Source organism: Lepidochelys kempii, chromosome 26, assembly GCF_965140265.1.
Source record: "Lepidochelys kempii isolate rLepKem1 chromosome 26, rLepKem1.hap2, whole genome shotgun sequence".
NCBI classification, from domain to species: domain Eukaryota; kingdom Metazoa; phylum Chordata; order Testudines; family Cheloniidae; genus Lepidochelys; species Lepidochelys kempii.
In genome coordinates this window covers 1941773-1967232 of record NC_133281.1, presented here as the reverse complement: position 1 = coordinate 1967232, position 25460 = coordinate 1941773, and the positions used below count along the sequence as shown (strand labels likewise).

The 25460-nt window shown below is 45.5% G+C and overlaps 1 protein-coding gene across 5 annotated transcripts; it reads left to right on the top strand.

The window, feature by feature from the left end:
- Window positions 1–3497: 3497 nt before the first annotated feature.
- Window positions 3498–25242, top strand: LETM2 (leucine zipper and EF-hand containing transmembrane protein 2). 5 transcript variants are annotated; one of them, XR_012156320.1, is made up of 12 exons: window positions 4282–4502; window positions 4803–4877; window positions 5826–6285; window positions 6924–7067; window positions 8561–8698; window positions 9823–10026; window positions 11032–11151; window positions 12182–12292; window positions 13580–13669; window positions 14553–14627; window positions 15124–15258; window positions 17390–25242. XR_012156320.1 is itself a non-coding variant. In XM_073325287.1 (11 exons), the coding sequence occupies exons 2-11, from the start codon at window positions 4831–4833 to the stop codon at window positions 15172–15174; spliced, it is 1440 nt and encodes a 479-aa protein (XP_073181388.1). In that variant the 5' UTR covers window positions 3498–3606; window positions 4803–4830; the 3' UTR covers window positions 15175–16372. The 5 variants fall into 5 exon arrangements, 3 of the variants coding, with proteins under 3 accessions (XP_073181388.1, XP_073181387.1, XP_073181386.1); XR_012156319.1 differs by lacking the exon at window positions 17390–25242 and adding an exon at window positions 15778–16372; XM_073325287.1 differs by lacking the exons at window positions 4282–4502; window positions 17390–25242 and adding an exon at window positions 3498–3606 and having other exon boundaries at window positions 15124–16372.
- The last annotated feature ends 218 nt before the right edge of the window (window positions 25243–25460 follow it).

Genomic DNA, 25460 nt, shown 5'->3' with positions numbered 1-25460 from the left:
GTATTGTCTAGTGATTAGGACAGGTGACTAGCAGATAGGATTCCCAGTTTCTGTAACTTTCTCTGCCAGTGACTTTCTACTGGCTCTTGGGCAAGTCACTTTGCCTCTCTATAAAATGCAGATAACATAGGCCTAACTCACAGGGAAACTGTCAGACTTAATATTGTAACATACTTGAACTCCCTTGATTTAAGGTGCTACAGCATCACATCTTTATTCTTCATAGAAGTACAATGGATTGTAAGGATTATTTAATATTTGTACAGTATTGCCAGAGGTATCAAGTTTGGTACACCACTGTGTTTTTCACTGTACAATTTATAGCAAGTAACAGTCCCTGTCCCAAATGGGATTCTTGTTACCTTTTAGTTCTTACAGGAAGGAGTGACACAGCCAGGGCTGTGAATGTTTCAGTGCTATGGGGACTCTGAACAACAGGCTGGACACTCAGAACATTTGTGGGCTAGTCAGTCCTTAAATGGGCACAATCAACCCAACTTTAAGAGTCTTACTTAGCATTGCTGATTCTTTTCTATTCTTGTGGTGGCTCCATATATTGGACTGAAAGGGGCTTTCCTTTCCAGTCAATCCCACGAAGAACTGCAAGGATCTAAAAATTACAGCCCAGCTGCTGGGTGACCAAGCAAGCAAAGCCATATTGCTGGGTTTGTTGAGACAGAAGTGCTCCTGCAATCAAAGGCTGTATTTAGATTTTTTAAATGACCTGATAATTGTAACTAACAATATCTGCATTTTAGCACACAGAGCAGAGCAAATTTCTGCTCTCAGGGCCTGACCTGAAGTCCCTTTAAGTAAATGGAAAATTCACATTGATTTAAATGGGCTTTGGTTCAGGCTCTCAGATTTTTAAGCTCAGTTTCCACTGATTTCAGCTACAGATGCACGACTGAGGACAGACTTTTGTCTCTAGATAGGAGTAGTGAAATCAGGAAGGAATTCATGCACATATACACCCACAACTCCATATTGAAAACCTTGCACAATGAAAGGCATGATGGGTGTTTTCACTTCTCTGACGCTTCAGAGCTAGTACAGCAGATTAAAATCCTCTATTCTGATGGTGTAGCAAACAAAGGATGTCTACTTGATCACGTTAGGCTGCAGGATTATCTATGTTTGGCTGCTCAATCAGTCTCAGTTTCATATTGTTGTTGTACTTTGTACAATAACTATTGTACATTAATTCAGCAGAGAATCTCTCCCAGCAAAAACGCCTTCCTCTGTGTGACACAGGAAGAATGCTTAGTCACGTCCTTCTTTATTCCATCAAGATTTGTTCTACTAGAGAAGGTTCTAATGTAAAGCTTTAGTATTAAAAGGCCTATACCAACATAATGCTTCAAGAATTTTTGTGGGGAGAGGCGTAAAACATGGATCGATATTTTTTAATCTAAGATGTCTGGAGAACTGGCCTTCATAGGCATGTCTTTACCAGTTGAGAGAATAAACACAGACATAAAGAGACCTCTAGTGGCTAAATTAAGGTATTTTCTTCCAACCCCTAGTTTTTAAACCATTTGTTTGGACACTATCTGGTAAATCTGCCTCGTGGATTAATAGCAGTTTGCATTTCAAATTACGTTCTAATATTTAGGTCGTCATCCTTATAAATACAGAATAGATTCAGAGTAACCTCTCTAGTTCTGTCATCTGCTAACGAGGAGATTCTTTCCAACTGCCTTCTTGATTTATAGAATTTGGGGAGCCCTTAAAATTTGTCTTGAGATTCCCTTTGATTCCTGATGCCACACAAACCTATTTTGGGGGGTAAAATCTAAAAGAATGTCTATTTTAATATATATTTTTCTTCTTACACCTTCCTTCATATAATTTATAAGGTGCTATATATAGACATCAAGTGCAATAATTTAAACATAGATCCTTCAAATATAGGGAACACATTGCTATATAAAATTAAATAAAACTGTATGATGCTTTTGGTGATTTGTTAAACACTAAAAAAATAAATTGTTGGTCCCCATTACCTTTTCACCTCTGAAAATCCTGCACATGGACCAAGTCATAGAAATGAAAAACATTTTGTACTGAATTTAACATTTAGCTGAATTAAACATTTTAAATGTCAGCATTAATTTGCTTGACATGCTTTTTCTCACCTTTAAAGCAATAGTTTTGAAAACTTTAGGCCAAGACTTTGTAGGATCCATCAACAGCCAGCATAGAACAGAAAAATCACTTCCTCTCAGGACCTTGTCTTCATACATGTCTGTAAAGCTCTTCTCTCACACACTTGGCACTATGTTAAGTAAGTCAAAATAGCAATAGGTAAAGAGATGCACACACAGGAGTTCCTCTGTTTTGATGCTTGTTCAGCAGAGGGAGATACTTTTCATTCAGCTCCTGAATGAATGAGTTGATGTTTGTAAGGCACCTTGAAGACATAATGGTCAAAAATAATAACAGTAATAAATAATAAAGTTGAGCAGAAAACAAAAGTTCAACATTTTTTTCCTGTTTTTCACAAAATTTTGTTTTGATGGAAACTTCCCAGCTTATTCTAACCATGACTATTACATGTAGCCTGTAGAGTTTTCATGAGCACATAAAAGTGGGAACTTGCACATACTAACATTGAGAGGTGTGAGATTGTGCCTAGGTACATTTCTTGAGGGCTTCTGCAAATGTGCAGGATTTGGGGGTGGGGTTTTTTATGGGGAGAAAGAGAAGGAAGGTCTTTCTGACTCATTCATCTTTCACTGGAGAGAGGCAGTTTGTGTTTCTAGATCATGAGAAAGGTGGGGACTCTTGTGCTCATTTCGTGGCATAGGGGCATGCGGAGGGTCAGGGAGTGGAACAGAGCGTGTGTGTGTGTGTGGTGGGCGGAAACAGACTGGGATAGCAGAGGGCCTGACAACAAGGAGAAGGGCAGCAGTGAGTAGGTCCAGCAGGGTTCAAGACAGGCATAGACTCATAGATTTGGAGGCCAGAAGGGACCATCGTGACCATCTAGTCTGACCTCTGCACATTGGAGGCCACAGAGCATCACCCACCCACTCCTGTATTAGACCCCTAACTTCTGGCCGAGATACTGAAGTCCTTGAATCTTGATTTAAAGGCTTCAAGTTACAGAGACGCCACCATTTACTCTCGTTCAAACCACCGCGCGAGGCGGGCCCCATGCTGCGGGGGAAGGTGAAAACCCCAACGTGGCCCGGGGAAAAGCCCTTCCCGGCCCGCAGCGGGGCGACCCCGGGGCCCGCGGGCGAGACTCGCCGGCCACAGCCCTGAACCCTGGCAGAAGCAGAAGAGAAGGCAGAGCCCGGAGCCCAATAGGAGCAGCCGCAGGCCCAAGGTCATGGAGCGGAGGAGGGGGCAGGTGGGCGGAAGGGGAGGGCACATCCGGCCAGGCCCCGCCCCCACTCCGAGCTGTCCGCTCCCATTGGCTGGCTCACGACCGGCCCCCTCCTCCTGAGTCTGGCGCCAGCGGCCGAAGGGGCGGAGTTCTGCTGCCATCGAGCTAGGGAGTAGAGCGTCCCTCTGCTTCCGGCCGCGGGGGGCGATGGGAAGGGCCTGGGCGGACTGAGGCAGCTGGAGGTGGGGGCCGAGCGGAGCCCCGAGAAGGTGGTGAGTGGGCCTGGTAGCCACGGGGGGGCCTCGGCCACCCTCCCCCCCCCCGGCCCTAGCTCCCTGCGGTCACCTCCGAGCCCGTCACGGGGCTGGGCCTCCTCCCCCCTTCAGGGGCACCCCCGGAAGTGGGGGCCCGCAGGCAGGGGCCCCTCGCTGCGCCGGCCGGGCCGAGCCAGGCCGTAGGGGCGGGGTTACAAAAACAGGAGGGGCCGGACTCCTGGGTTCAGCTCCCAGCCGTTGGGGGGTGGGGAGGAGAAGCAGGACTCCTGGGTTCAGCTCCCAGCCGTTGGGGGGTGGGGAGGAGAAGCAGGACTCCTGGGTTCAGCTCCCAGCCGTTGGGGGGTGGGGAGGAGAAGCAGGACTCCTGGGTTCAGCTCCCAGCCGTTGGGGGGTGGGGAGGAGAAGCAGGACTCCTGGGTTCAGCTCCCAGCCGTTGGGGGGTGGGGGGAGAAGCAGGACTCCTGGGTACAGCTCCCAGCCGTTGGGGGAGGGGGGGAGAAGCAGGACTCCTGGGTTCAGCTCCCAGCCGTTGGGGGAGGGGGGGAGAAGCAGGACTCCTGGGTTCAGCTCCCAGCCGTTGGGGGAGGGGGGGAGAAGCAGGACTCCTGGGTTCAGCTCCCAGCCGTTGGGGGAGGGGGGGAGAAGTTCTTTGCCCTAGTTCTGTCCATGAGGCAGTTTAGACCAAGTCGCTTCTTGGAGCGGAAGACGGGACTCGTGCTGGTGCTTGGGGACCCTGCCCGGACAGGCACGGCGGAGAGCTGAAGGGCTGTGAAGTTTGCCGTGCGGCATGCCTGCTCCGCTATGCCTCTGCCAGGGGAAGCTGGCTTGCTCCCGCGCCCCTCCTGTGCTTCGGGGAAAGCGAGGCATGAGCTGCCCAGCAGTGGGCGTGTGGGGTGGGTGCTGTCAGGTTACTCTTCCACACAGCCCCTTGCCCTGCTGTGACCGCATGGACTGGAAGCTGTCTAATTCAGTGAAAAGTCTGATCCGCTTGGTCTTGTCCAGGGCCCGCTGAAGATTTACAGAGAGCGCTGTTAATTTTTGCACACCTTTGGAGTAGCGGGAGGGTATGGGCATATCGACCATGACTAGAAGGCAGTTGTCATTGGTTTTAGCACTGCTCTAATTGAGTGACTCTACAGTTAAACTAACTCTTTCCCTGTAAGTATTGTTGTTCATCTGCTCTTTTGTATTAGAACATACAACCGATCATTCCAGGGCAACATGGCGTTCTACAGCTGTAACATAGTCCTTGCAATAGCCAGGTCAAGGTAAGAAATGAAGGCTTATTTTTAAATTTTATTTTACTGTTTAAGATTCTTGGTTTGTTCTAGTACTTTTGCATCTTTAGTTCTCTGAAGTATATTTAAAATGGTAGCCACTTGTGTGTAACACATCCCCGTAAAGCTTTGTGTGATACGGGCCTGATAAAACTGTTGCAATAGTAATGGTTAATTTCTTCAGGTGACTGATGCTTTGTTTTAGGGGCATGGTATGAAGTGTATGCAGCAATTAACTTTTCATTCAAAACAGGCTTGCTGTTGTAAATGAGGCTACATGAGGTGAAACCAAATGTTTAATTTTAGTTTGAGAGAGAGTTCAGTCTCTTTATATTCCAAGTCCTGAATTGATTTTGTGCTTGGTTAAATGTCAGAATGAAATGGAGAGATTTGATTAGTAAGGCTTTGGTAGTTGTCATAGTACATACTAATGTGAGAAGTCTTATTCCTGTTATACAAGATAAGATTAAAAATCATAATGTAAAACCTCCTTCCCTGGTGTTTTTAACATGCTGTGCCTCTTTGTGATACCAGGGGCATCCCATTGGGGCAACAGATAAAGAAGAGAGTATGAGGACCGTTTCAGGAAGTAGCCTGGCTATGGTGGTGTGATGGGGATATGGGCTTGGTTTTTTTCCTTTGGGCTGTGATTGGGTAAAATTCTTCTGTCATAACCATTAGTAGGATGGTGGCTTATAAGAAATGGGCTGAAATACTGAGTTGCTCCTTTGAGAGGACAGCTCATCAGCTAGAATAATGCAAAAACTTTAAGTGTTTCATCCCCCAGCTAAAATCTGCTCCCACAAACTGGGCAAGTCTTTAAGAAGATTCTATGTGATGAATTTGAAGCTAAGAACAAAAATACAAATGAAATGGTTAACTTTGGTAATTTAACTACAGCAGAGAATTACATGATTAAAGTAATTAGCTTCTTTTCAGTTTCAGAGGCCCTCATCTCCTTGTGCACTCCAGCTGTTCTCCATATTCCTCATCAGTTGCATTTGTCCAACTAGTGGATTCTCATTTAAACCGAATTTACATGAAAGACTCTGAAAACCAGCAGTTACTGTACTGCACACAGCTGGCCCCTGGACTACCTCACCTACGAACTAAAGCAGTGCGAACACTGCACACCTCTGCTTACTGGCATCAAGAGCTCAAAGATGAATCTCAGCTGCACCAAAGTACAATAAACCAGGACAATGAGCATGCTAAAACTCTGTCAGACCAAAGCACAGAGACTGGTGTGAAGAAAAAGTCTTTACGCCAAAGAATTGTGGATGAACTGAAACATTATTACAATGGATTCCACTTGCTTTGGATTGACACGAAGGTCGCTGCCAGGATGGTATGGAGGCTGCTACATGGTCAGGTTCTCACTAGAAGAGAGAGGCGAAGGGTGAGTATGAACTACCTTGCACAGACATGTTGGCACTAATTTGCTAAGCTGATGTGTTGAGAATCTCAAGGTAACCAAAGAAACTGGTTTGTTCCATTTCCAAACTTTATTTGAATTGAGGTCAAATGTGGACATCTGTTTAAACCTTTCATGTGAATTTAATGCCTCTAAAAGGGTAAAAGCTCAACAGCCCAGGAGCCTGAAATCCTCTCTGCATTTTCCATAACTAGTACAGCGCAAGCCATGGCAACACAGGCCCCCTGGGTTCTGCCAAGGACCCTCATCCCTATCCTGGGGAGAATTCCTCTGAAATGAGAGGCGCATTCAATGTCTGTGGCCCATCAATTTCTGCAAGACTTTGGACAAGGGGGATGATTGCTGTGGTACTTTAGAAGTTGCCAGAGTAGTTGTTCAAAGTACACAGATGCAGTCTTAAAGCACTATTAATTCCATTGAGTCAGAGGCCATATGATAAGTCCTATGTTTAGATACCATGCTGATAAGCACCTTGGTTATCTGAATGAATGGTAATACTTGCACCAAGATCACCTGTAGAAAGCCTTCATTAATTGTGCCCCAAATAGGTTTTCTTTTGTGTCTGTCAAATGAAAAAGAACTCTTGCTATGCCTTTCTGCAGCTACTGAGGACATGTGCTGATCTCTTCCGGCTGGTTCCCTTCTTGGTGTTCATCATTGTGCCCTTCATGGAGTTCCTGTTACCTGTATTTCTGAAACTCTTTCCTGAAATGTTGCCCTCAACTTTTGAGACGGAATCAAAAAAGGTTTGTGTACTGGGCTGTTGAGAAAGCAGACTGCTTCAATAATTCAGACTCCATTAACTAGGATTGTGGATGGCAACTCTAGAAGTATATTGGGATATCAACTAGCCTGAGCCATACTGCTAGAAGCTGACTAAACATCATGCCATGATTGTTCTTCAGTATTCATCGTGGAATAGTGAGATTAAGCAAGTGTAGGAAGATTGGTCTAGTCAGTGGATAGAGCACTCAGGAGACCTGGGTTCAATTCCTTGCTCAGACTTCTTCTATGACCTTGACCAAGTCTCTTAATCTACCCTGTGTTTTTTTGGTTTTTTTTTAAGGGGATATTACTGTAAGGATAAAATCCATGAATGATTTTGAGACACTCAGATATTATAGTGATTAGGGTCAGAGAAGTGGATAGATAGAAGGGGTCTGCAGCAAGGTTACTTGATAACTGATTGAAGACGGGAGTAGTACAAGAAAACTGTAGGGTTTAACAAGCATTGTGCCCAGAGTGGGTTGACTTTCTCTCCTGTTTCCTCTCCCAATTTCTCTTTCTTCCATCCTTAATAGTTTAGAGGTATTTATTTTTTTTCAGTTCAGAGTAATGTTCCAGACTACATGATCGGCCCTGAAATAGAACCCTTAACTATGTTTGGTTAGATAGCCACAGAAAATTAAGGGTCTGCATAGGATCATTTTAATCAGATGCCCTTTATCACTCAAAGGCAGAGTCAGTAGATAAGACATGCTGAGAGTGTGCAGGCAGGAGTTAAATACTGTTAGGTTTTCACTCAACCAAAATGTTGATAGATCCTCGAGAGAGGAGGAGATTAACTTGGGCCAAAATGCTAGTGTCACGTGTGGACAGTTTTCATTGACTTTCGTGGGGATTTCCCATACTTAGAAGGGCAGAATTTGCCCTTTACTCTTCAACCAAAACCACTTGAAACCATAAAGGCTCATTCTGTGTGGCACATTAGCCCTATCAACTTCCCGGCCCTCATCAATATCGTACAACTGGGATATTCTCTGCCTACTACTAGCTCACTTCTTTTGCAGCTGATAAGTGACCCAGATTTCAGCTATTATTTCTTGCTGTAGTGTCTGATACTAACTAATCAAAACGTCTTTGTTACCACATGGGCAACTGATTAGCACCCACAACTGTCAATCAGTTCAGCCTTGCCTCTCTGTGCAACTGGGTCAAACACTCTTACTCAAAGTGGATTCACATATGCAGAGCTACACAGAAGAATATTCAGTAAAAAAACTTGTATTTACAGCATCTGTCTAGTAAGCAGGATTGAAATTGATGCATGTACTTTAGTTGTCCAAGCCCAAGTGCCAAGAGTAGTCAGCAGCAATGATGAAAAATAAGTTAGGTTTTGAGAGGCACAGGGGTAATTAACCAAAGGCCTTCAGTAACAAAAGGAAGGAAACTTAACTCAATCTTCTCTCTCCTGGAGTTCAAGATGAGCCTCTAATTACTTTTTGTTTCCTAACTTAAGGAAGAAAAACAGAAAAAGAAACTAAGCGCCACATTAGAGCTGGCAAAATTCCTGCAGGAGACTATTACAGAGATGGCCAGAAGGAACAAAGCAGATACGGGAGAGGCCACCAAGCAGTTCTCTTCCTATGTGCAACAGGTACCGCCAGTAGTAAAATAAGCTGGAGGGGCTAGAAAAGGTGTCTGCAGTCCTGTGTAGCAGGGCAGCAAGGTGGGTAGATACAACTTTGAAGGGTCTTGTGCTGGGAGATAAGGAAGTATGGGATTTGTATGACACACAAATCTATAGCCAATCTGCAAAGCAAGCTTGCAAACTAGATATACAGATTATATTCTCGCCCACCTTCCTGCATGTATGAAATGTTTTGTAACCTGTGCAGAAACAATCACAATATTGCTGTTAAACCATTCTGTGAACTGTAACTGCACTGGCAAACTTATCTGACAAGCCCAGGATTAGAGAAGCTGCAATTCCTTGATTGCAAGTTTCAGTGGGTGGCGATGGTCTGTTTGTTTTAAAACAAACAAATGCTAAATGGAGGAAGAAAGTTGTTCCTGTCCATCTATCTGTAAGAAAGCTGCAGCTGTTGTGCTTACTGTTGAAACTTGAAAGCTCGCAGAGCCTTGCTACCAGGCATGTATAAATGCTGGGGGATATTGGTAAACTGATTGCCCTTTCGTGGCCAGTGCCTTGGGGAAGCCTTGTGACCCCAGCTATCTGGGGAACCTGTGTCCAGATAAGTTACTGTCTTCTCTTAATTCTAATTTTAACCAGCAGAAAAACTCTTTACATAGTGACAGGTTTCAGAGTAGCAGACGTGTTAGTCTCTATTCACAAAAAGAAAAGGAGGACTTGGGGCACCTTGGAGACTAACCAATTTATTTGAGCATAAGCTTTCGTGAGCGACAGTTCAATCCCCCAACTAACTAAACTTTGCATCCGATGAAGTGAGCTGTAGCTCACGAAAGCTTATGCTCAAATACATTGGTTAGTCTCTAAGGTGCCACAAGTCCTCCTTTTCTTTACATAGTGAAGTTCTTCAAGTGGCCATTCTGAGAGCATATTAGAAATAGTCTTCTGTTTTCAGACCCTAGGCTTGAACAACAGCAGTTTAGTGGCCACCAGCAAAAAGCGCTAAAGTGAAATGATTTGGGGGGAGTGTTAGAGTGAGGACTGGATTCAGGATGCCTAGTTTCTGTTTCCAGCTCTGCCACTGGCTTTTGAGGTACATTCCTATCTGATGCCTTGGCTTTGTTGTGCAGGTTCGTCATGCTGGCCACCAGCCCAGCACCCAGGAGATTGTGCGCTTCTCCAAGCTTTTTGAGGATGAGCTGACCCTTGAACACTTAGAACGGCCACAGCTGGTAGCCCTCTGCAAACTGCTTGAACTACAGCCCATTGGCACCAATAACCTACTCCGCTTCCAGCTTTTGATGCAGCTCAGGTCTATAAAAGCAGATGATGAAGTAAGAGACTAAAACAAATAAAACAGACGCAGTGTGATCTGATGGTTAGTACTGGAGACCTGGGTTCTAGTTCTGATTCTGCAAGTCACTTCCTCTCTCTGATCTGCAGTTTGCCTATCTGGTGTTATCGGTATGCTGCTGCCTACATTAACGGGGAGAGGGGTGATGTTACTATAGGTGAGAGGAGGATTACCCCACGGAACTCTAAGGAAGTGGAGTGTTGGCAGTTCAGCCCTCCAGTGCCTTCTATCAGCTCTACCAAGGAGCACATCTCAGATGAGATTCTCTTGCTGTTAAGAATTAAGAAGGTGGCCTCCTAAGATTTCAGTAGCCTGTAGCAATGAATGATTGTGGAGCCCTGTCTCTTATACTACTTCAGTTTTATCATACTTGGTTCTATAGAAACTTTGGGCCATTTCTATTACGTAACTAGCAATGTGAATTCAGAGTGCACTGATGCCAAACTCCTTCCTGTCGCTGTCCAAGCTTGGGAGCGTGGTAAATGAGGAAATCTGGCACTACCATGAGACTGGAATGAAGGATCTGGAGGCTTTTTGTTAGAAATGATGCTGTGACATAACTAATTAAGTGGCTCCTGCCCACCTCTGACTTACACGTATGTGGTAATAGGTCCATTTTTACAAATAAAGGCCCAATCCTGAAAATCCTTGTGCACGTGAGTTACTTTACCCTGTGAGTAGTTGCATTACAGTTCAGTAGGGCCCCCCACAAGAGTGCAGTAACTCCATGTGTAAGTGTTTGGAGGATCAGGCCCAAGGTTATTCCTCGCCTTTAACTGTGTTCAGCATGCAGCTAGGCAGTCAGAAACAGGTTGTCTGCTGAATCCCAGTGTTGTTGTCTTACCCTTGGTATCAGTAGGTATTCCTTTGTTTATTCTCTACTCCTCTCCAATACAAGCAGGCATCTCTTTGGTACCAGAATTAGGGAATAAACTAGGGTTTGGGCTTCTGGAGTCCTGGATGTGAATGTTCCTTTTCCTTTCAGATGATTGCTAAGGAAGGTGTTAATGGGCTAAGTGTGTCCGAACTGCAGAGTGCGTGCAGGGCCAGAGGAATGAGATCACTGGGTCTCACAGAGGAACAGCTGAAAGAACAACTCAGTCAGGCAAGTAGGGCCTTGCCTGCTACTAAAGTCTTGGAAAATTGCACCCAGAGCTTATATTTTACTTAAAGGGACCATGTCAGGTGTTCAGTCTTCAAATAAACTAGCTTTGACAGATGGCTGGCCTTGCCCTGAAGATTCATGCCACTGTTTTGTTGTTGATCCTCATTTGCATAACTGAACTGTAAAACACAAAACATACCACTTATGCTAAGGCCCTGTTGAAGAAGATGGTGGCTGAGGAGTGCCAAGTGCACATACCTGTCAGGAACAGGACACAGGAACCCAGGGGATTACTTAAACTACTCGAGCAGCAAAGGCCTGGCATATTTAAAAGAGGGCAGTGCTGGAATGGGGCAGATGAGACATTGTAATTTGTCTGTATAGGGATTCACAGATTCCCAGGTGAGAAGGGACCATTTGTGATCTGATCTGACCTACAAAACACAAGCCAGAGACTGTCCCCAAAATAATTCCGAGAGCAGATCACTTAGAAAAATATCTGATCTTGATTTAAAAATAGCCAGTATTGGTGGCAGCTATTTCCATGTGGCACTCCCCTCCTCCCATCCCTGGGACTCCGTATTGGGGCCTTATTCTGCATGGGGTCAGGGCCACCGGTGCTGCAGGTGCTGTATTTTGGATAAAATGTAAAGTAGAAGCTTGAACACTTAATTTTCCTATGGCAGTCTTTCAAAAGTAGGGATGTTAACACCAGTCTTGCAGTCAACTTCTGTGTAAGTAACTAGTCTACCTTTCTAGACTTTCTCTCCAGCTTCAGCTGGATGCAGTAGTCTTCACTGCCCTTTGAAACTTGTTTGTTGCTACTGGGAGCTGGTAAATAGCTGTTGTCTTTCACCTCTAGAGGGAGGCGACTAAGCTAATAGAGGTTCAAATCTGTCACGTGCTCTGGAGTCCTTCAGGATGAAAGGTGCTCTACAGTGCTAGAGTATTCTCCTCATTGAATTGGTGTTTAAACTGTTGATTTTTGAACCGATTCTAAATAACCCTCCTCTCCCCCCATGTTCTACAGTGGCTAGATCTACATCTAAAGGAGAATGTTCCTCCTTCTCTGCTGCTGCTTTCTCGTGCCTTGTACTTGATAGACGTGAAGCCGAAACCCATTCAGGTGTCACAGAATGAGGTGAGTGGGCTGAATAGCAGTTAGCTTGAGGACACGGTCCCACTTAACAAAACAAGATCTTTCATAAGGATCACAAATGAAGGATTTAGTTACTCACCAAACCTCAGTCACACATAGCGCATGTCCTGTCATACAGTCTACTAGACACCCGTCTAAAACAGCAGGTTCACCATAATGGCTAGTTGATGCCATCTTGGTGTCCTCAAGCCAAATGGGACGTTTCCCAGCTGCCTTTTGTAGAGACAATGTATCTGAATTTTTATGGCTGTCTTAGTAAACTGGTCACCATGCTGGAAGCGAACAGATGAACAAACTCTGATTGTGGTAAAACAGCTAATGTTTTTTAGGTCTCCCATCCCAAATGAAAGACTTGGGAGAGCAGCTTAGATATTAAAACCAGCAGTAATTGCACAGTCGCTTTAGAAAATGCATGTATGAATAGTATTTGTTTTACCATAGTACTTACGAGCCCCCGTCATGGACCCAGACCCCTTTGTGCTAGGTGTTTCTATGAACCCAGAACAACAAAAAGAGTCCTGCCCCAAAGAGATTACAAGGTAAGTATAAGACGAGACAACAGATGAATACAGACAGGCTGATGGGCGGGGCACAAGAAAACAATGAGACAATATTGGTCAGCCGGCTCAGTCCCAGTGGTCTCAGCACAGCAGCAGTCTAGCCGTTTTTAGTAGTCCAGTACTTCCTCCAATGGCATGTTCCATTCATAGACCTGGTTTTGGGTTTAATATAATTTGCAAGCTGGCAGACTTGAGCTTTGATCTTTTGAGGTGAAAATACCTGCATGGTGTATTTGAAGTGTCTAAATAACTGACTTAGGGGCCTGATTTGCAAAGGTGCTGAGCACTCACTGCTTCAGTTGACTTCAGGTGGAGTTGAGGGTTACTTAGCATCACTGAAAATCCATCCTTTAACATGTAACTCCAGGGACTTAGTCTTCCTATATCTGTACAGTTCCTGGCACGCTTTAAGTGCTCCTGCAGTATAAATAATGGTGTGAAGCATATATCCATTATGCAAATTAGACAGATTTCTGCCCAGACAGATATGTCAAATGCGTAGGTGAGTTGTTTTTTTTGCTTGCATTTTTCTTATTAATATTCTAATTGTTCTTGAAAAGCAGACTTTGATTGAGATTGAACCTGAACAATGCAAGACACATGGTGCTAAATAACTAAACTTTTGCCCAGGTACTTACTGGCCTGGAGTCTCCTCATAGTCTGCATAAAATATGAACAGCAATTCTGAGTAGTTTATTTTTTTCCTTAGGTTCGGGTTAGTGACGCTGCTGCAGAAACATCAGTTCTTGAACCTAAAGAAACCTTAGTGGATTCTGCACCCATTGTGCAAGGAAGAAAGGTTAGAAAATGACTCTTTACAAATGCGTACCAGATTTATATGAAATGCTGCAGGTTTGGGAAGTATGAGTGTGAACATACCTTAGCAAAGTATGGAAGTAGGTGGCCTTTTAGTCTGGCATCCTTAGCTAGTAACTCTGAGTAGTGCGCTGAAATAGAAACTCTTGGGATAGGCAAGTTTTTCTGTTTGTCACACTGTTGCAACAGCAGTGCTTCCTTTGCCAAGGAAGAAGAGGATGTTGAAAAGGCAGAGGAAGCTGCAGTGGCATCACTTCTTGCACTAGTGCTGGAAACACTGCTGACTGTTCAAAACAAAATCACCACCATCTTCCAGCAGGAGAGCACTCATGAGATCCTTAGTTATTCAAACTCATTTTCCATAAACTAGACAGTCACATGCTGCTGCTTGTGCTCACATTTCACCTGTGAGAGGGTGGTTAAATTCTGAATCATGTTACAAGCTTCTCCCCAGGTGACATTCTCCTGAGAGTGTTAGCCACAAGAATTGGAGGAATTGGGGGCAGATTAGCATGTGAAACTCTGCATTCAGCCAGGCAAGCCAGTTCAGGAATGTCTGATCACCAAAGTTGGGATGAGTGACTTAGTGTGTGATACAAGGGGGTCAAATAGCAGCAGTTTAAGTTCAGAAATGGAAAGCTTAAGTTTAAAAACTAGAAAGATTTCCTAATAGATATTGGCTGGGGAATAGTCTCCCAAGTGAAGAAATGGAATCCCCGGCATCTGACATTAAAATTAGAAGTGCATCACAAAGAACTACTGTGTTCTGGCAGGGAAGTGGCCTGTCTGGGGCCCAAGTAGACCTCTTCCGTGTTCTGATATGATTCCATGATCGTTAAAACACCTTTTATATTTTTCTCTTGAAGGGAGAAGAATTTATATCACAGCCATCAGAGAAGTTACCAGTCCCTGGAGTATCTGTCAAGCCTCCTCCAGGAGAGGTGAGCTCTGAGGCAGACCTAGGCCAGGTTTTGTGGGTTTGTTTAACTAAGGAAGTTCTAGACTGAGCCTTTTAAAAGATCTGAAGAACTGCAGAGAGCTTGCCCTCTTCCTTGCCCATTCTTTCTACAATGGGAAATCCATGCACCCTTGACTTCTATCTAGCTGTCTGAATATGGGATTAGGAACCTAACTTTAGGCACCCGCGTTTGTTAATTTTGGTCTGAGCTTTTTCATTAAAGGAAAAATGTTCTTTAGCCTAACTGGCGAAATCTGCTGGTCTTGTTTCTAACACGTGGTATTTTAATAGGTAAACACAAGCTGTCTGCCAAAACCACTCTTTCCCACATCAATAATTACTAATAGATATTGGTTCATTTAATGGAAGATGTATCCATACCCTAAACTGCTTTGAAAACCTTAGTCTTTATTGAATGTTAATGAACACATTCGGACAGCTACTGGGGGTTTTAAGTCTATAATTTTCTCTTACCCTAGACCAAAATGGAGGCATCTCAAAGCAGCAAGGCCAGTGCCAATGGAGTCTAGCCCTGCGCCAGCAAGGACCATGGAACAAGGGCACTGACAGGGGAAGACTCCATTCCTCTGAACCTCGTCTGACCCAACAACTGGGTGAGCAGTGTGTTCACAGGCTCCCTCCCACACCAAGGCTTTCAGCTGTCCCCAGGGGGCCTTATCAATCAATTCCAGATTGTTTTATTAGCAGTGAGAACATACAAAGGACACATCCCATTTAAAATACCCTCTATAAATTAAGTTATATTGTAAATATGTAAATACGTCTCTTAAAATGCTCTAAGCTGTAACTTATCCCATGGCTGTGTGTCCTACAGTTAGGGTTTGTGCTCTTTAGTAAGGCAGCATTTTATTTTTATGAAGGGCTGGAGAGCAGACATGGGCTGGGTTTGGTGCTTCAGTAAAAATATCCCTCATCCACACTGTGGAACCCTGTGCAGGAGCTTTGCCACGCAGTCAGGGCTTGGCTAGACTGCCAGAGCAATTTGTATAGACCACAAGCCCTTGATTATCATGGTAACCTCCATTTGTTAGCTAATATCTTGTGATCAGAATAGCTCATCTAGCAATTACAATTAAACTAACATCAGTTGCTCTCTGGTTTTCACTGAGGAGAATAAACACTGCGCTGGAAGACACAAAAGAAGAAAGGCCTGCAGTATCTTCAGTGGAGAGATTGAGAGAATAACAGTTAAGAGAGGTTTTGCTGCTCTGCTTTCCTTGCTTAAAAAGGGCATCCTCCGTTGCATGCTGTGCCTGCTTTCTGCCCACAGTTGGCAGCAGGATGGCATCTGCCAGGGTCCCAAACACCACTCTAGCCCAAACTTGCAAACATGCCTTTTACATGGGAACATCTTGCTAGGGAACGTGCAGAACGGCAGTGACCTGGGCTTTCAAATTAAACTGTTTCATTGTTTTAAAATAAAGTCTGAGATCAGACTTGTCTTTTTAAATCTAATCATCTGATTCTTAAAACTATCCGATAATGAGTACTGTTGGAATACTTTTTTTAAACAATTCCTTGTATATTTCAGTGGAAACTATCTTCCTGGTAGATTTGTATAGGAAGAGACTGAAAAGTGTGGGGTTTTTTTATTATTTAATTTTGGCCTTCTATACCTGTACATGTTTAAAATTTGCTCATTTTATGGATATATTGAACCTGGATATTTCTGATTACTGTAAAAGTAAAAGTGGACATGGATGCTGAGTAGAATGTGACTCCTTTTGTGAGTCAGCCTGAGTCATTGGAACCATCGCCTGGCTAAAGCAACAATCAGCTCAGTTAGGCATTAGCGGCATGTTACAATTATTATGCCAGGCTCCTTTTTGTAAAGCAGAACCAGCTCGGGGGGGGCATATTACAATTGTACTGTATTCTTGGTTAGTAAACTCCATCTACCTGGGTGATACAAATCTCTGCTTTGCTAATGCAAGTGTTATATGAAGATGAACAGCTGTGGTGTCTTGCTAGTGATAACAGCAGACCAATGTAATTCCAATAAATGCCCAGCGAAAGAGGGCAGGTGACTTCTGTCGTGGGAGCAGAATGTGACAGTTGGATCGAGTGTTCTTTTTCCAACTTTCTCAAATTCAGGTTTGTGGCTCAGTTCCAAACCCACCAGCTCGCCTGACAAAACCATGGTTACAGGGTGGGGGGGTAAAAACCAATGAATTAATAAGGTAAACAACTCTGTGCTCCTCAACGGCTGATTCCCTAAATAAGCAGCAAGGCAAGGGGGTGTTTGTGCTGTCTGTTGTGGGGACAGGCATTGGAATGATGGCATCTGACGGATCCTGTTAAGGACTGGTCTGCCAAGACGTTGGGGAGACCCTGCTCTAGTAAGTTAGCGCTGAGTCTCCTGTGCGCAGCAATGCACTCTAGGCACTGAACTCAGCATATAATGGTGGTTTTGGTGAAACACAATTTTCTTGGAGAAGCTACTTTTCACAGATCAGAGAACATGGGGATAATCAACTTGCATGATTGCTCCCTGTTATTGGAGGGTGTAATCATGGGGGAGAGGAGATTGGCTGAACTCTAGTGAACCTTTGGTAATGTCACCTAAGTTACAGATCTTAGATCTGCTCACAAATGGCATTACACAGTAGCAGCGGAGTGAGAGGAGGAGTTTAGCTAATGCTAATATGATTTTAGTGAGCTGAGCTCCATCTGCTGGTAGTGAATACACACAGCAATTGTATTATTATTGATCATTTCTTCCAGCTCTGCTATGCTGCCTGAAACCTCCCTTGCCCACGATCAATAGCTCACATTATGATTACCAAGGAACATGTGCCTTACAGCGTGATGCTGAAGGGGCCATGTAGTAATTAGGCCATACGTGAGTCGCAGAAAACAATCATGATCAATGTTTCTGCAAAGTCTCAAGGCTGGAAACTATCCCTGACATTCAACCAAAGTGAGTACTATACTAATTTAATGTCCTAATTAATTAAATGGGAATGTGCCTCCTCTTAGAAATCTTTGTTTTATTTTAAATCTTTAATAGACCATCCTTTTTCAACCCAAAAACAAGAGTTTGGGCTGCTGGGTAAGTATATAAATGGGAGGACTTCTTTGTTAACCGGACCTGGAAACCTGTTTCGTGCTGCTTAGTTGCTCAGTGTACAAAGCATTAAGGTCATTGATAAAGCCAGAGCTCAGGATGCATAGTGATCATGCTCTACTGACAATCCCATAATAGCTAAAATAATCAGCAGCAACAGTTAACATTTGATATTTAAATGGTCATTATTAGTCTTTGGAACCAGTGTCCCCTGAAAGAACCCACAGTTCTTCATCACTACTCATGGTTTGGGCATAAGTGAAGATTTCATATTAAAAAAAGGATGTATGGGAAATGGTTGGCTTCTGTGAGAGTAGAAAATAGAACAATTTAGGGGCTGCCTGGAGGCTATTAATTATTCATCTTCTCCTCCCTCCCCCTGCCCCCCCCCTTTTCTTCAAGAGAAAATTTACTGTTTGGGTAAAAACTTGAAAGCTGGGGTTTGGTGACTTTTCAGCTTACGTTTCCAGACCTGGTTAATCCATGTTTGTTAATCCATCCTTACAGCCGTGTACCCAAAAGTTAAAGCGGTAACCAGGCTTATAACTTGTATGTACCATCAGTTTGTTTACCTGAGGCTTTTTAATTTGAATACAAATAGTTTGCAAAATGGAAAAAATACTACGTTGTCTCTGCAACCTTAATGCTAGGAGCAGAGATACTTTGCATACAGGGGAACATCAAAGTTACGAACTGATTGGTCAACCACACATCTCATTTGGAACCGGAAGTACACAATCAGGCAGCCGCAGAGACAACCCCCCCCCAAAACTGTACAGTACTGTGTTAAACTACTAAAAAAAGGGAAAGTTTAAAAAAATTGACATGATAAGGAAACTGTTTTGGTGCTTGTTTCATTTAAGATAGTTAAAGGCAGCATTTTTCTTCTGCATAGGAAAGTTTCAAAGCTGTATTAAGTCTATGTTCAGTTGTAAACTTTTGAAAGAACTATAACGTTTTGGTCTAAGTTACAAATGTTTCACCGTTAGGAACAACCTCCAGTCCCAAGGTGTTTGTAATTCTGAAGTTCTACTTTATTTTTAGTGCCTGGTGCATCACACTGCTGCACCCCAGCTCCACCCAAACCCTGTACTGATCAGCTTGGCTCTTTGCAGGACAGAGCCAGAAAGGCGCTATGCAATCCACATGCGGCTTGCATTTGTCCAAATAAACATTTGCCCAGAGGGGAGCAAAGGTGGAAGTTCCAGCTAAGGAGAAAGAGGAGGGTGTGGTGAGAACAAGGCTTATTTCCCAGCAGCAAAGTAGACTTTGGGCAGAGGACAAACAGTCATGAGGCAGGAAGGAGATCTGCCAAGCTTTCAAGGGGAGGGCGGGGCAGTTGAAGCAGGAGTTTATTTAGAAATCTTTAAGGGGTCTTACACATATGTGTAGCATCCTCTTTGACTGCTGCCATGTTGAGGGGTAGCCTGGCCCGTGACCAGAAGAGCTGGGGTGGGACCTAGATTCTTAGAATAAAGCCAGCCAGGATTCCTTACACAAGGCTGGGAGTGAGGAAAGGCTTCTCATTACTACCACAGAGCTTCCTAGGGGCTAATGTAAACCTTGCTGCTACTGTAGGGAGGGGGGCAGGGGAAAGGGGAAGATTACAGACTAATCGGGTTCCTGGACTGGGACTCCCGAACCACCCACCAGCATGGGTCTGTGTGGTGCATGTGTACCTGAGCCGGGGGGGAGGGAGGGAACTCTGTCTTCTCTTCTACGCAGTGGTGCGAGAGGACCAAGAGGTGTAAGGCTTCTACCCCCCCTCCCCTGCCACACACACAAACTTTATCCAGATGAGTTAAGTGCCATTAGTAGGAGCAGGAGTGTTCAAAGAGCCTGCATTGAAACCACGGCCTCTCCTATTCCTGGAAAATCAGCACACAGATTAATTTATCTCAGACACTGCAGGAGACAGCTCCCAACTTGGGGTGACAAACAAAAACCAGACAAGACTCATGATGACATCCACAGTCCCATTTGTGTGAGCAGCACATGGCTGCTTAAACACCCCTCTTAAATCCATATTCAGCAGATTCAAACACTTCCCCTTCCCTGTACTTCAGCTGAAATAGCCTTCAGAAGCAGAGGCAGTCTAAAGCGAACATTGTTGTGGCACTGAGAAAGAGCGACAGCATGGATTTTTCCACTCTAAGGAGAAGGCCCTTGCACATCAGTGAGTAAGTAAGCAAGGGTGACTCTGGACTCTTACAAAGTTGTCTTCGGTGAGTTTGTTTGGACACGAAATGTTCACAATAATTCAGAGTGCACTAGCAAATATTAAGTAGCATGTTTTCTAAGAGTGCTAATGAGATCACAGTTCTCATTGTTGGTGATCACAGTGTTGGTAAGACATTAAATCTTTAGGGAGGGGAAGAATGGGGATTCTGTGGACCTAGGCTGCACCAATGAAAGTCCTACCCCTACATTTCGATGGTTGAGTTTCACAGCCATTACCACTTTCCTCCATCAGGGAGCAGCGGAACACAATTTTTGTACAATTTCCTCCTCCCCCATTGTTTCTTACATATTGTTGTTGGAAGGCTCATCTCAGACACACACCCCATCTCTCTCTGGCACTTACGCAGCCCTACCCCTCCCAGGCCCATAGTATCTGATGACCTCACAACCACCCCAGCGAGGTGCTATTCTCCCTGATTTGGCAGACAGACGAAGGCCCAGCTCTAAAGATGATTTCAGTGGATGTTGGGACCCTAAATACCTTTGAGGATCTCAGCCTAACTAGCTTGCCCAAGTTCGCATAGAGTCTGTAGCAGAAGAGGGACTTGAACCCAGCACTCTGGAGTCCCAGCAGTGCCCAAACCACTGGACCAATTGTCTTGCCTAAAACTCCTCTAGGCTTGTTCCCTCTCCACAGCCTCAGCTCCCTCTGAGTTGCAGAAATGCCACCCCTGAAGTCTCTGCAGACTCCAGGCTACAGTCCAGTCTGGACTTGAGCTGTTTCATGGCCTAAGAGGTATCTGGGTTTGCGGGAACAACTCAGTCTCTGGCAAGGAGAGTCTCTCTCGCAGATAAATCTGACAACAGAATGTTTACGCACTTACAGAGAGATGTGGGGTGGGATGAACCCAAAAGATGGGCAAGAAAAATGGATGTCGCCTCTCCTTCACCACAATTGTCCAGTTTTAGCCACCAATGATACTGCATAGAGAGAAGAGGGTTTACTCTGGCCTGTTGCAGAAGGCCCAGTGCATTTCAAAATAACTTTATGACAGCCTTTAAATTATAGGTGTGTAAGTGATGCACTCATGTCCTGGGTTTGCCGTGTGTGTGTATGCATGCAGGTGTGTGCAACACAATACACCAGTTCTAGGCTGAGTGAGAAAGGAGTGTAAATGTTATACCTGGGCTCAGGCCACAAGCTTCAGAAACAAGTTTTACCCCCTTCTTCCCCCAGAATGTGTGTGTGTGTGGGGGGGGGGGAGTTGATTGTATTTATGAGGTATAGCAAAGCCCATGATAAATTGCCCCTGCTGGGCTCCCCCATGTGAGAAATTGGGAGCCAGATCCAGGTCCAGGTTTGATTTTGATTCCCCCTCCCCCATCTGAAGTTTGAGCCAGTCCACATGCCAGGGGCAGGCGCGTTGGTTCTGTTCGATCTCTAGTCCATGTTAAAAGTGACTCAAATCCCTCTAGTACTGCAGTCAGAGAAGACAAGAAACATGTCAGGGCTGAGGCTCATGGAGAGCCCTGGGCAGTAGGAATACGGGTGTAGAAGGGGTTTTCTGGGTCACTAGAATTGCAAGGTCTGTGTGTGTTTCACTGTGCACAGCTAGGAGGCTGGTTGTGCTGGGACATTACTGCAGCCCTTTAGCTCATTATTCTACTTCCCATTTCTCTCTCCCGAGCCTGGTTTGCCGTGTCCCTTCAGAGCCCAGCACTGGTCACTTTCGAGGGAGTTTCTGCTCAACGCAAGCAGGACATTTGCAATTGGAACAAGCCAAGTAGCTGAAGTTGGGCTGTGAGCTCCTCAGGGCAGGGACCTTGCACAAGGCCCATTTATGGTGCTAGAGAAGCAGGGCAATGATCATCATTAACATCTGCTTTGGGAAGCTCCTTTCACCGGGTTGTTCCAAGACGACGGCTGGTGGAGGCGTTGTGTAAAGGATGAGAGTCATTAGCATGAACACGGTGGTGGCTACAGAAAGACACAAATGAGAATTCTCCTGGCTTAGAGGCTTTACTGAGGCCTGGTCTGCACTGAACATTTAGATCGACCCAGTTACATTGCTCAAGGGATGTGAAAAATTCACACCCTGAGCACCTTCGTTAAACTGACCTAACTCTGGTGTAGGCACAGCTAGAAGAATTCTTCTGTCGACCTAGCTTCTGCTGCTCTGGGGGGGTGGATTACCGACATTCACCATCCGTCAGCGTAAGACATCTCCAGTACGGCACCACGGTGACATAGCTGTGCCTCGGGGGCTGCGCTGGGGTTGGCCAAAGCACTGGAGGGGTTGTCAGGACTTTTCCCCAACCCTGGCCACCTGACTGGAGTTGCTAGTTGAAAAGCAGAGACGCTGCTCAAGAGCAATTTGCAGCAAGACAGACAGATGGAGGAAAGAAAAGCCAGACAGTCCATACTATTCAACTTAGCATTTGTAGGGTTCCAGCTGTGCCTCCCCTCCAGGACAAAAGCCACATGCACACTACGCACTGCTGGACTTTGCTCATTTTAAAGAGCTGGCAGCAACCCTACAATAACAACCCAGCACACACACACAGTCTGGTTGTTGCAACCAACCCTACAATAACAAACCCATGTTTGTGTGCCAGGGAGGGGAAGAATTTGGTTGAGACATCATTTTTCAGGGATAATTAAAGCCAGCGAGAGGGAATGTTACCCAGAAATGAACATTCTCTTGACAGGGCCTTTTTGAAGGCAGTCGTCCTGGTTAAAAAGCTGCCCTAAGAAATTCAAATTCACAAAATCAGCCAATCATTAGTGTGTGCTGTAATGAAGAGTTGTCTAAACCAACAAGACTTCAAAGGGTCCATACCGGCAGCAGCAGCTGAAGCTTCAAAGCCCGGGCCCCAGTGCTGCATCCAGACCTGTTCCAGCCAAGTAGAAACGAACAACAAAATTACTTGAACTTCCGAACTCTTGAGGCTGGCTCCTTTCAACCCCGCATTTTGCAATCCCGGCTGAGTGCCGTCCAGCTGAGCTGTGGGCGGGTGAGGGTAGCGCTCCGTGCACATCTACCAGAAAAACACTGCCTAACAACCGGCTAAGCCACCCACGCATCCTACCTCTCTGGAGGTCTTCAGTCCCTTTGAAAAAGGGAAAGGGCCCAAGGCCACGTTGCTATATGCCAGGAAAGGTCCTGCACCAACCCTGCCAGCTCTGGAAGGGGCAAGGGCCAAGGCACAGGTTTCAAGACCCCAGCCAATGACAGTTTGGAAATGGACTCCTGCCAACTGAGTTCAGAGTTACAGCCTGGTACCCTGTGTGCTGAGAGGATGCTTTGTAGATTAAACCGGAACAGACCTGGTTTCTCTTAGCCATGCAGCTTTGCAATGAACAGGCCTTTAGGCTGCACTGCAAATGACCCTTTTGTATATTCTGTCTCCTGGTTAACCTCGTACTGAGCCTCTACCCAGCAGCCACCTCTAGCAGGTGGTGACCCCTCTGTTACACAATCCCCAGCGAGGCTTTTATAGACGCAATCCACGTTCTTCTGTCCCCCCTTATCTGCTCCCTCAGGACACGTACACCCTTGCACAGAACAAATGTGAGCTTCATGGATTCACTGCCCCAGCTCATTTTCAGCCTGTTTCTTTGCTATTTAGCTATGGGCAGAAGCATAGCTGGTGCAGTAAACCTCTGAGCCCAGCCTTTGCAGTCTGGGTCTGTTCTCCTGGCCCAGAGCACAGGGACAGAAAAAGCAAAAGCCAATACAAAAAACACGTAGCAGCTTTTAGTGCAAACGTTCCCCCTCCCGCCCTTTGGCAAGCCAGCTGCACCTGCGGGTGGCACTGTTAGCCCAGAGGTCACCACTCAGCATCGCAATGTTACAAATATTTCACAAGTTCCACTCGCTAATGGAGACGAGCTGGCTGCCAGCACTGGGGTGGGGGTGCCAGCTGGTCCCCATCTGCAGCCCACAGTGAGTGGGGAAGAAGCAGCTTGGGTCACTCTGAGCCAATGTTATTAGCCCGGAGATTGCCCAGAGTTGCAAGGGAGACAGAGCTGAGCGCTAGGGAGACTGGAAAGAATTACAGGCTGTGAAAATAAAGTCCAGAGCAGAACTCCTCCTGACAGCTGGGCCCAGAGAGCATCGCCTGACTGGTGGTCAGTGGTTGGTAAAGCAGAGCTGGCCGTGAGAACACACAGCACGTTCCAAACTCAACTGACAGGCCTGTCCCCTGGACTCTGTGTCCAGAGGGAGAGTGGCCGGCCAGGCCTGGGCTCTTCCGTTGGTTTGTAGGCGATTTGCACAAAGCCTCTTCCCCAATACCTGCCTGAGAGGATCAGCTTGTTCTGGAGCAAAGTTAATCTTGTTCCTTGGCTCAATCCACCCTGGGCATCTTTCATAAGAGAGAGAGAGAGGGCAAGCACATAATGCCAGGGCCATAGGGCCTGCGCTTATTGCATTTGTGGGCCCAGTGTGAACCTAGGTCACCAGGGGATGAAAGGAAATGAACACAAGTTTGTTACGGAGACTAGATTTCATGTTCAACTAACGAGCTCGCGCTACAAACCTACCACAGCAGGGAGCGCTCGGACGATCAAGCTTCCAGCTCTGCCAACTTCAAAGAGATAAAAACCCATGAGTCAGGGCCCCGAAAAATTATGTGACTGGCTTAAAAACCGTGAGAGTTTACGGACATAATAAATGTGGGGTCTTTGTGTTTGGGCTTGGAGCCTCAGGGTTAGAATCATAGAATCATAGAATATCAGGGTTGGAAGGGACCTCAGGAGGTCATCTAGTCCAACCCCCTGCTCAGAGCAGGACCAATCCCCAACTAAATCATCCCAGCCAGGGCTTTATCAAGCCTGACCTTAAAAACTTCTAAGGAAGGAGATTCCACCATCTCCCTAGGTAACGCATTCCAGTGCTTCACCACCCTCCTAATGAAAAAGTTTTTCCTAATATCCAACCTAAATCTCCCCCACTGCAACTTGAGACCATTGCTCCTTGTTCTGTCATGTGCTACCACTGAGAACAGTCTAGATCCATCCTCTTTGGAACCCCTCTTCAGGTAGTTGAAAGCAGCTATCAAATCCCCCCTCTTTCTTCTCTTCCGCAGACTAAACATCCCCAGTTCCCTCAGCCTCTCCTCATAACTCATGTGTTCCAGTCCCCTAATCATTTTTGTTGCCCACCACTGGACTCTTTCCAATTTTTCCACATCCTTCTTGTAGTGTGGGGCCCAAAACTGGACACAGTACTCTAGATGAGGCCTCACCAGTGTCGAATAGAGGGGAATGATCACGTCCCTCAATCTGCTGGCAATGCCCCTACTTATACATCCCAAAATGCCATTGGCCTTCTTGGCAACAAGGGCACACTGTTGACTCATATCCAGCTTCTCATCCACTGTAACCCCTAGGTCATTTTCTGCAGAACTGCTGCTGAGCCATTTGGTCCCTAGTCTGTAGCGGTGCATTGGATTCTTCTGTCCTAAGTGCAGGACTCTGCACTTGTCCTTGTTGAACCTCATCAGATTTCTTTTGGCCCAATCCTCTAATTTGTCTAGGGCCCT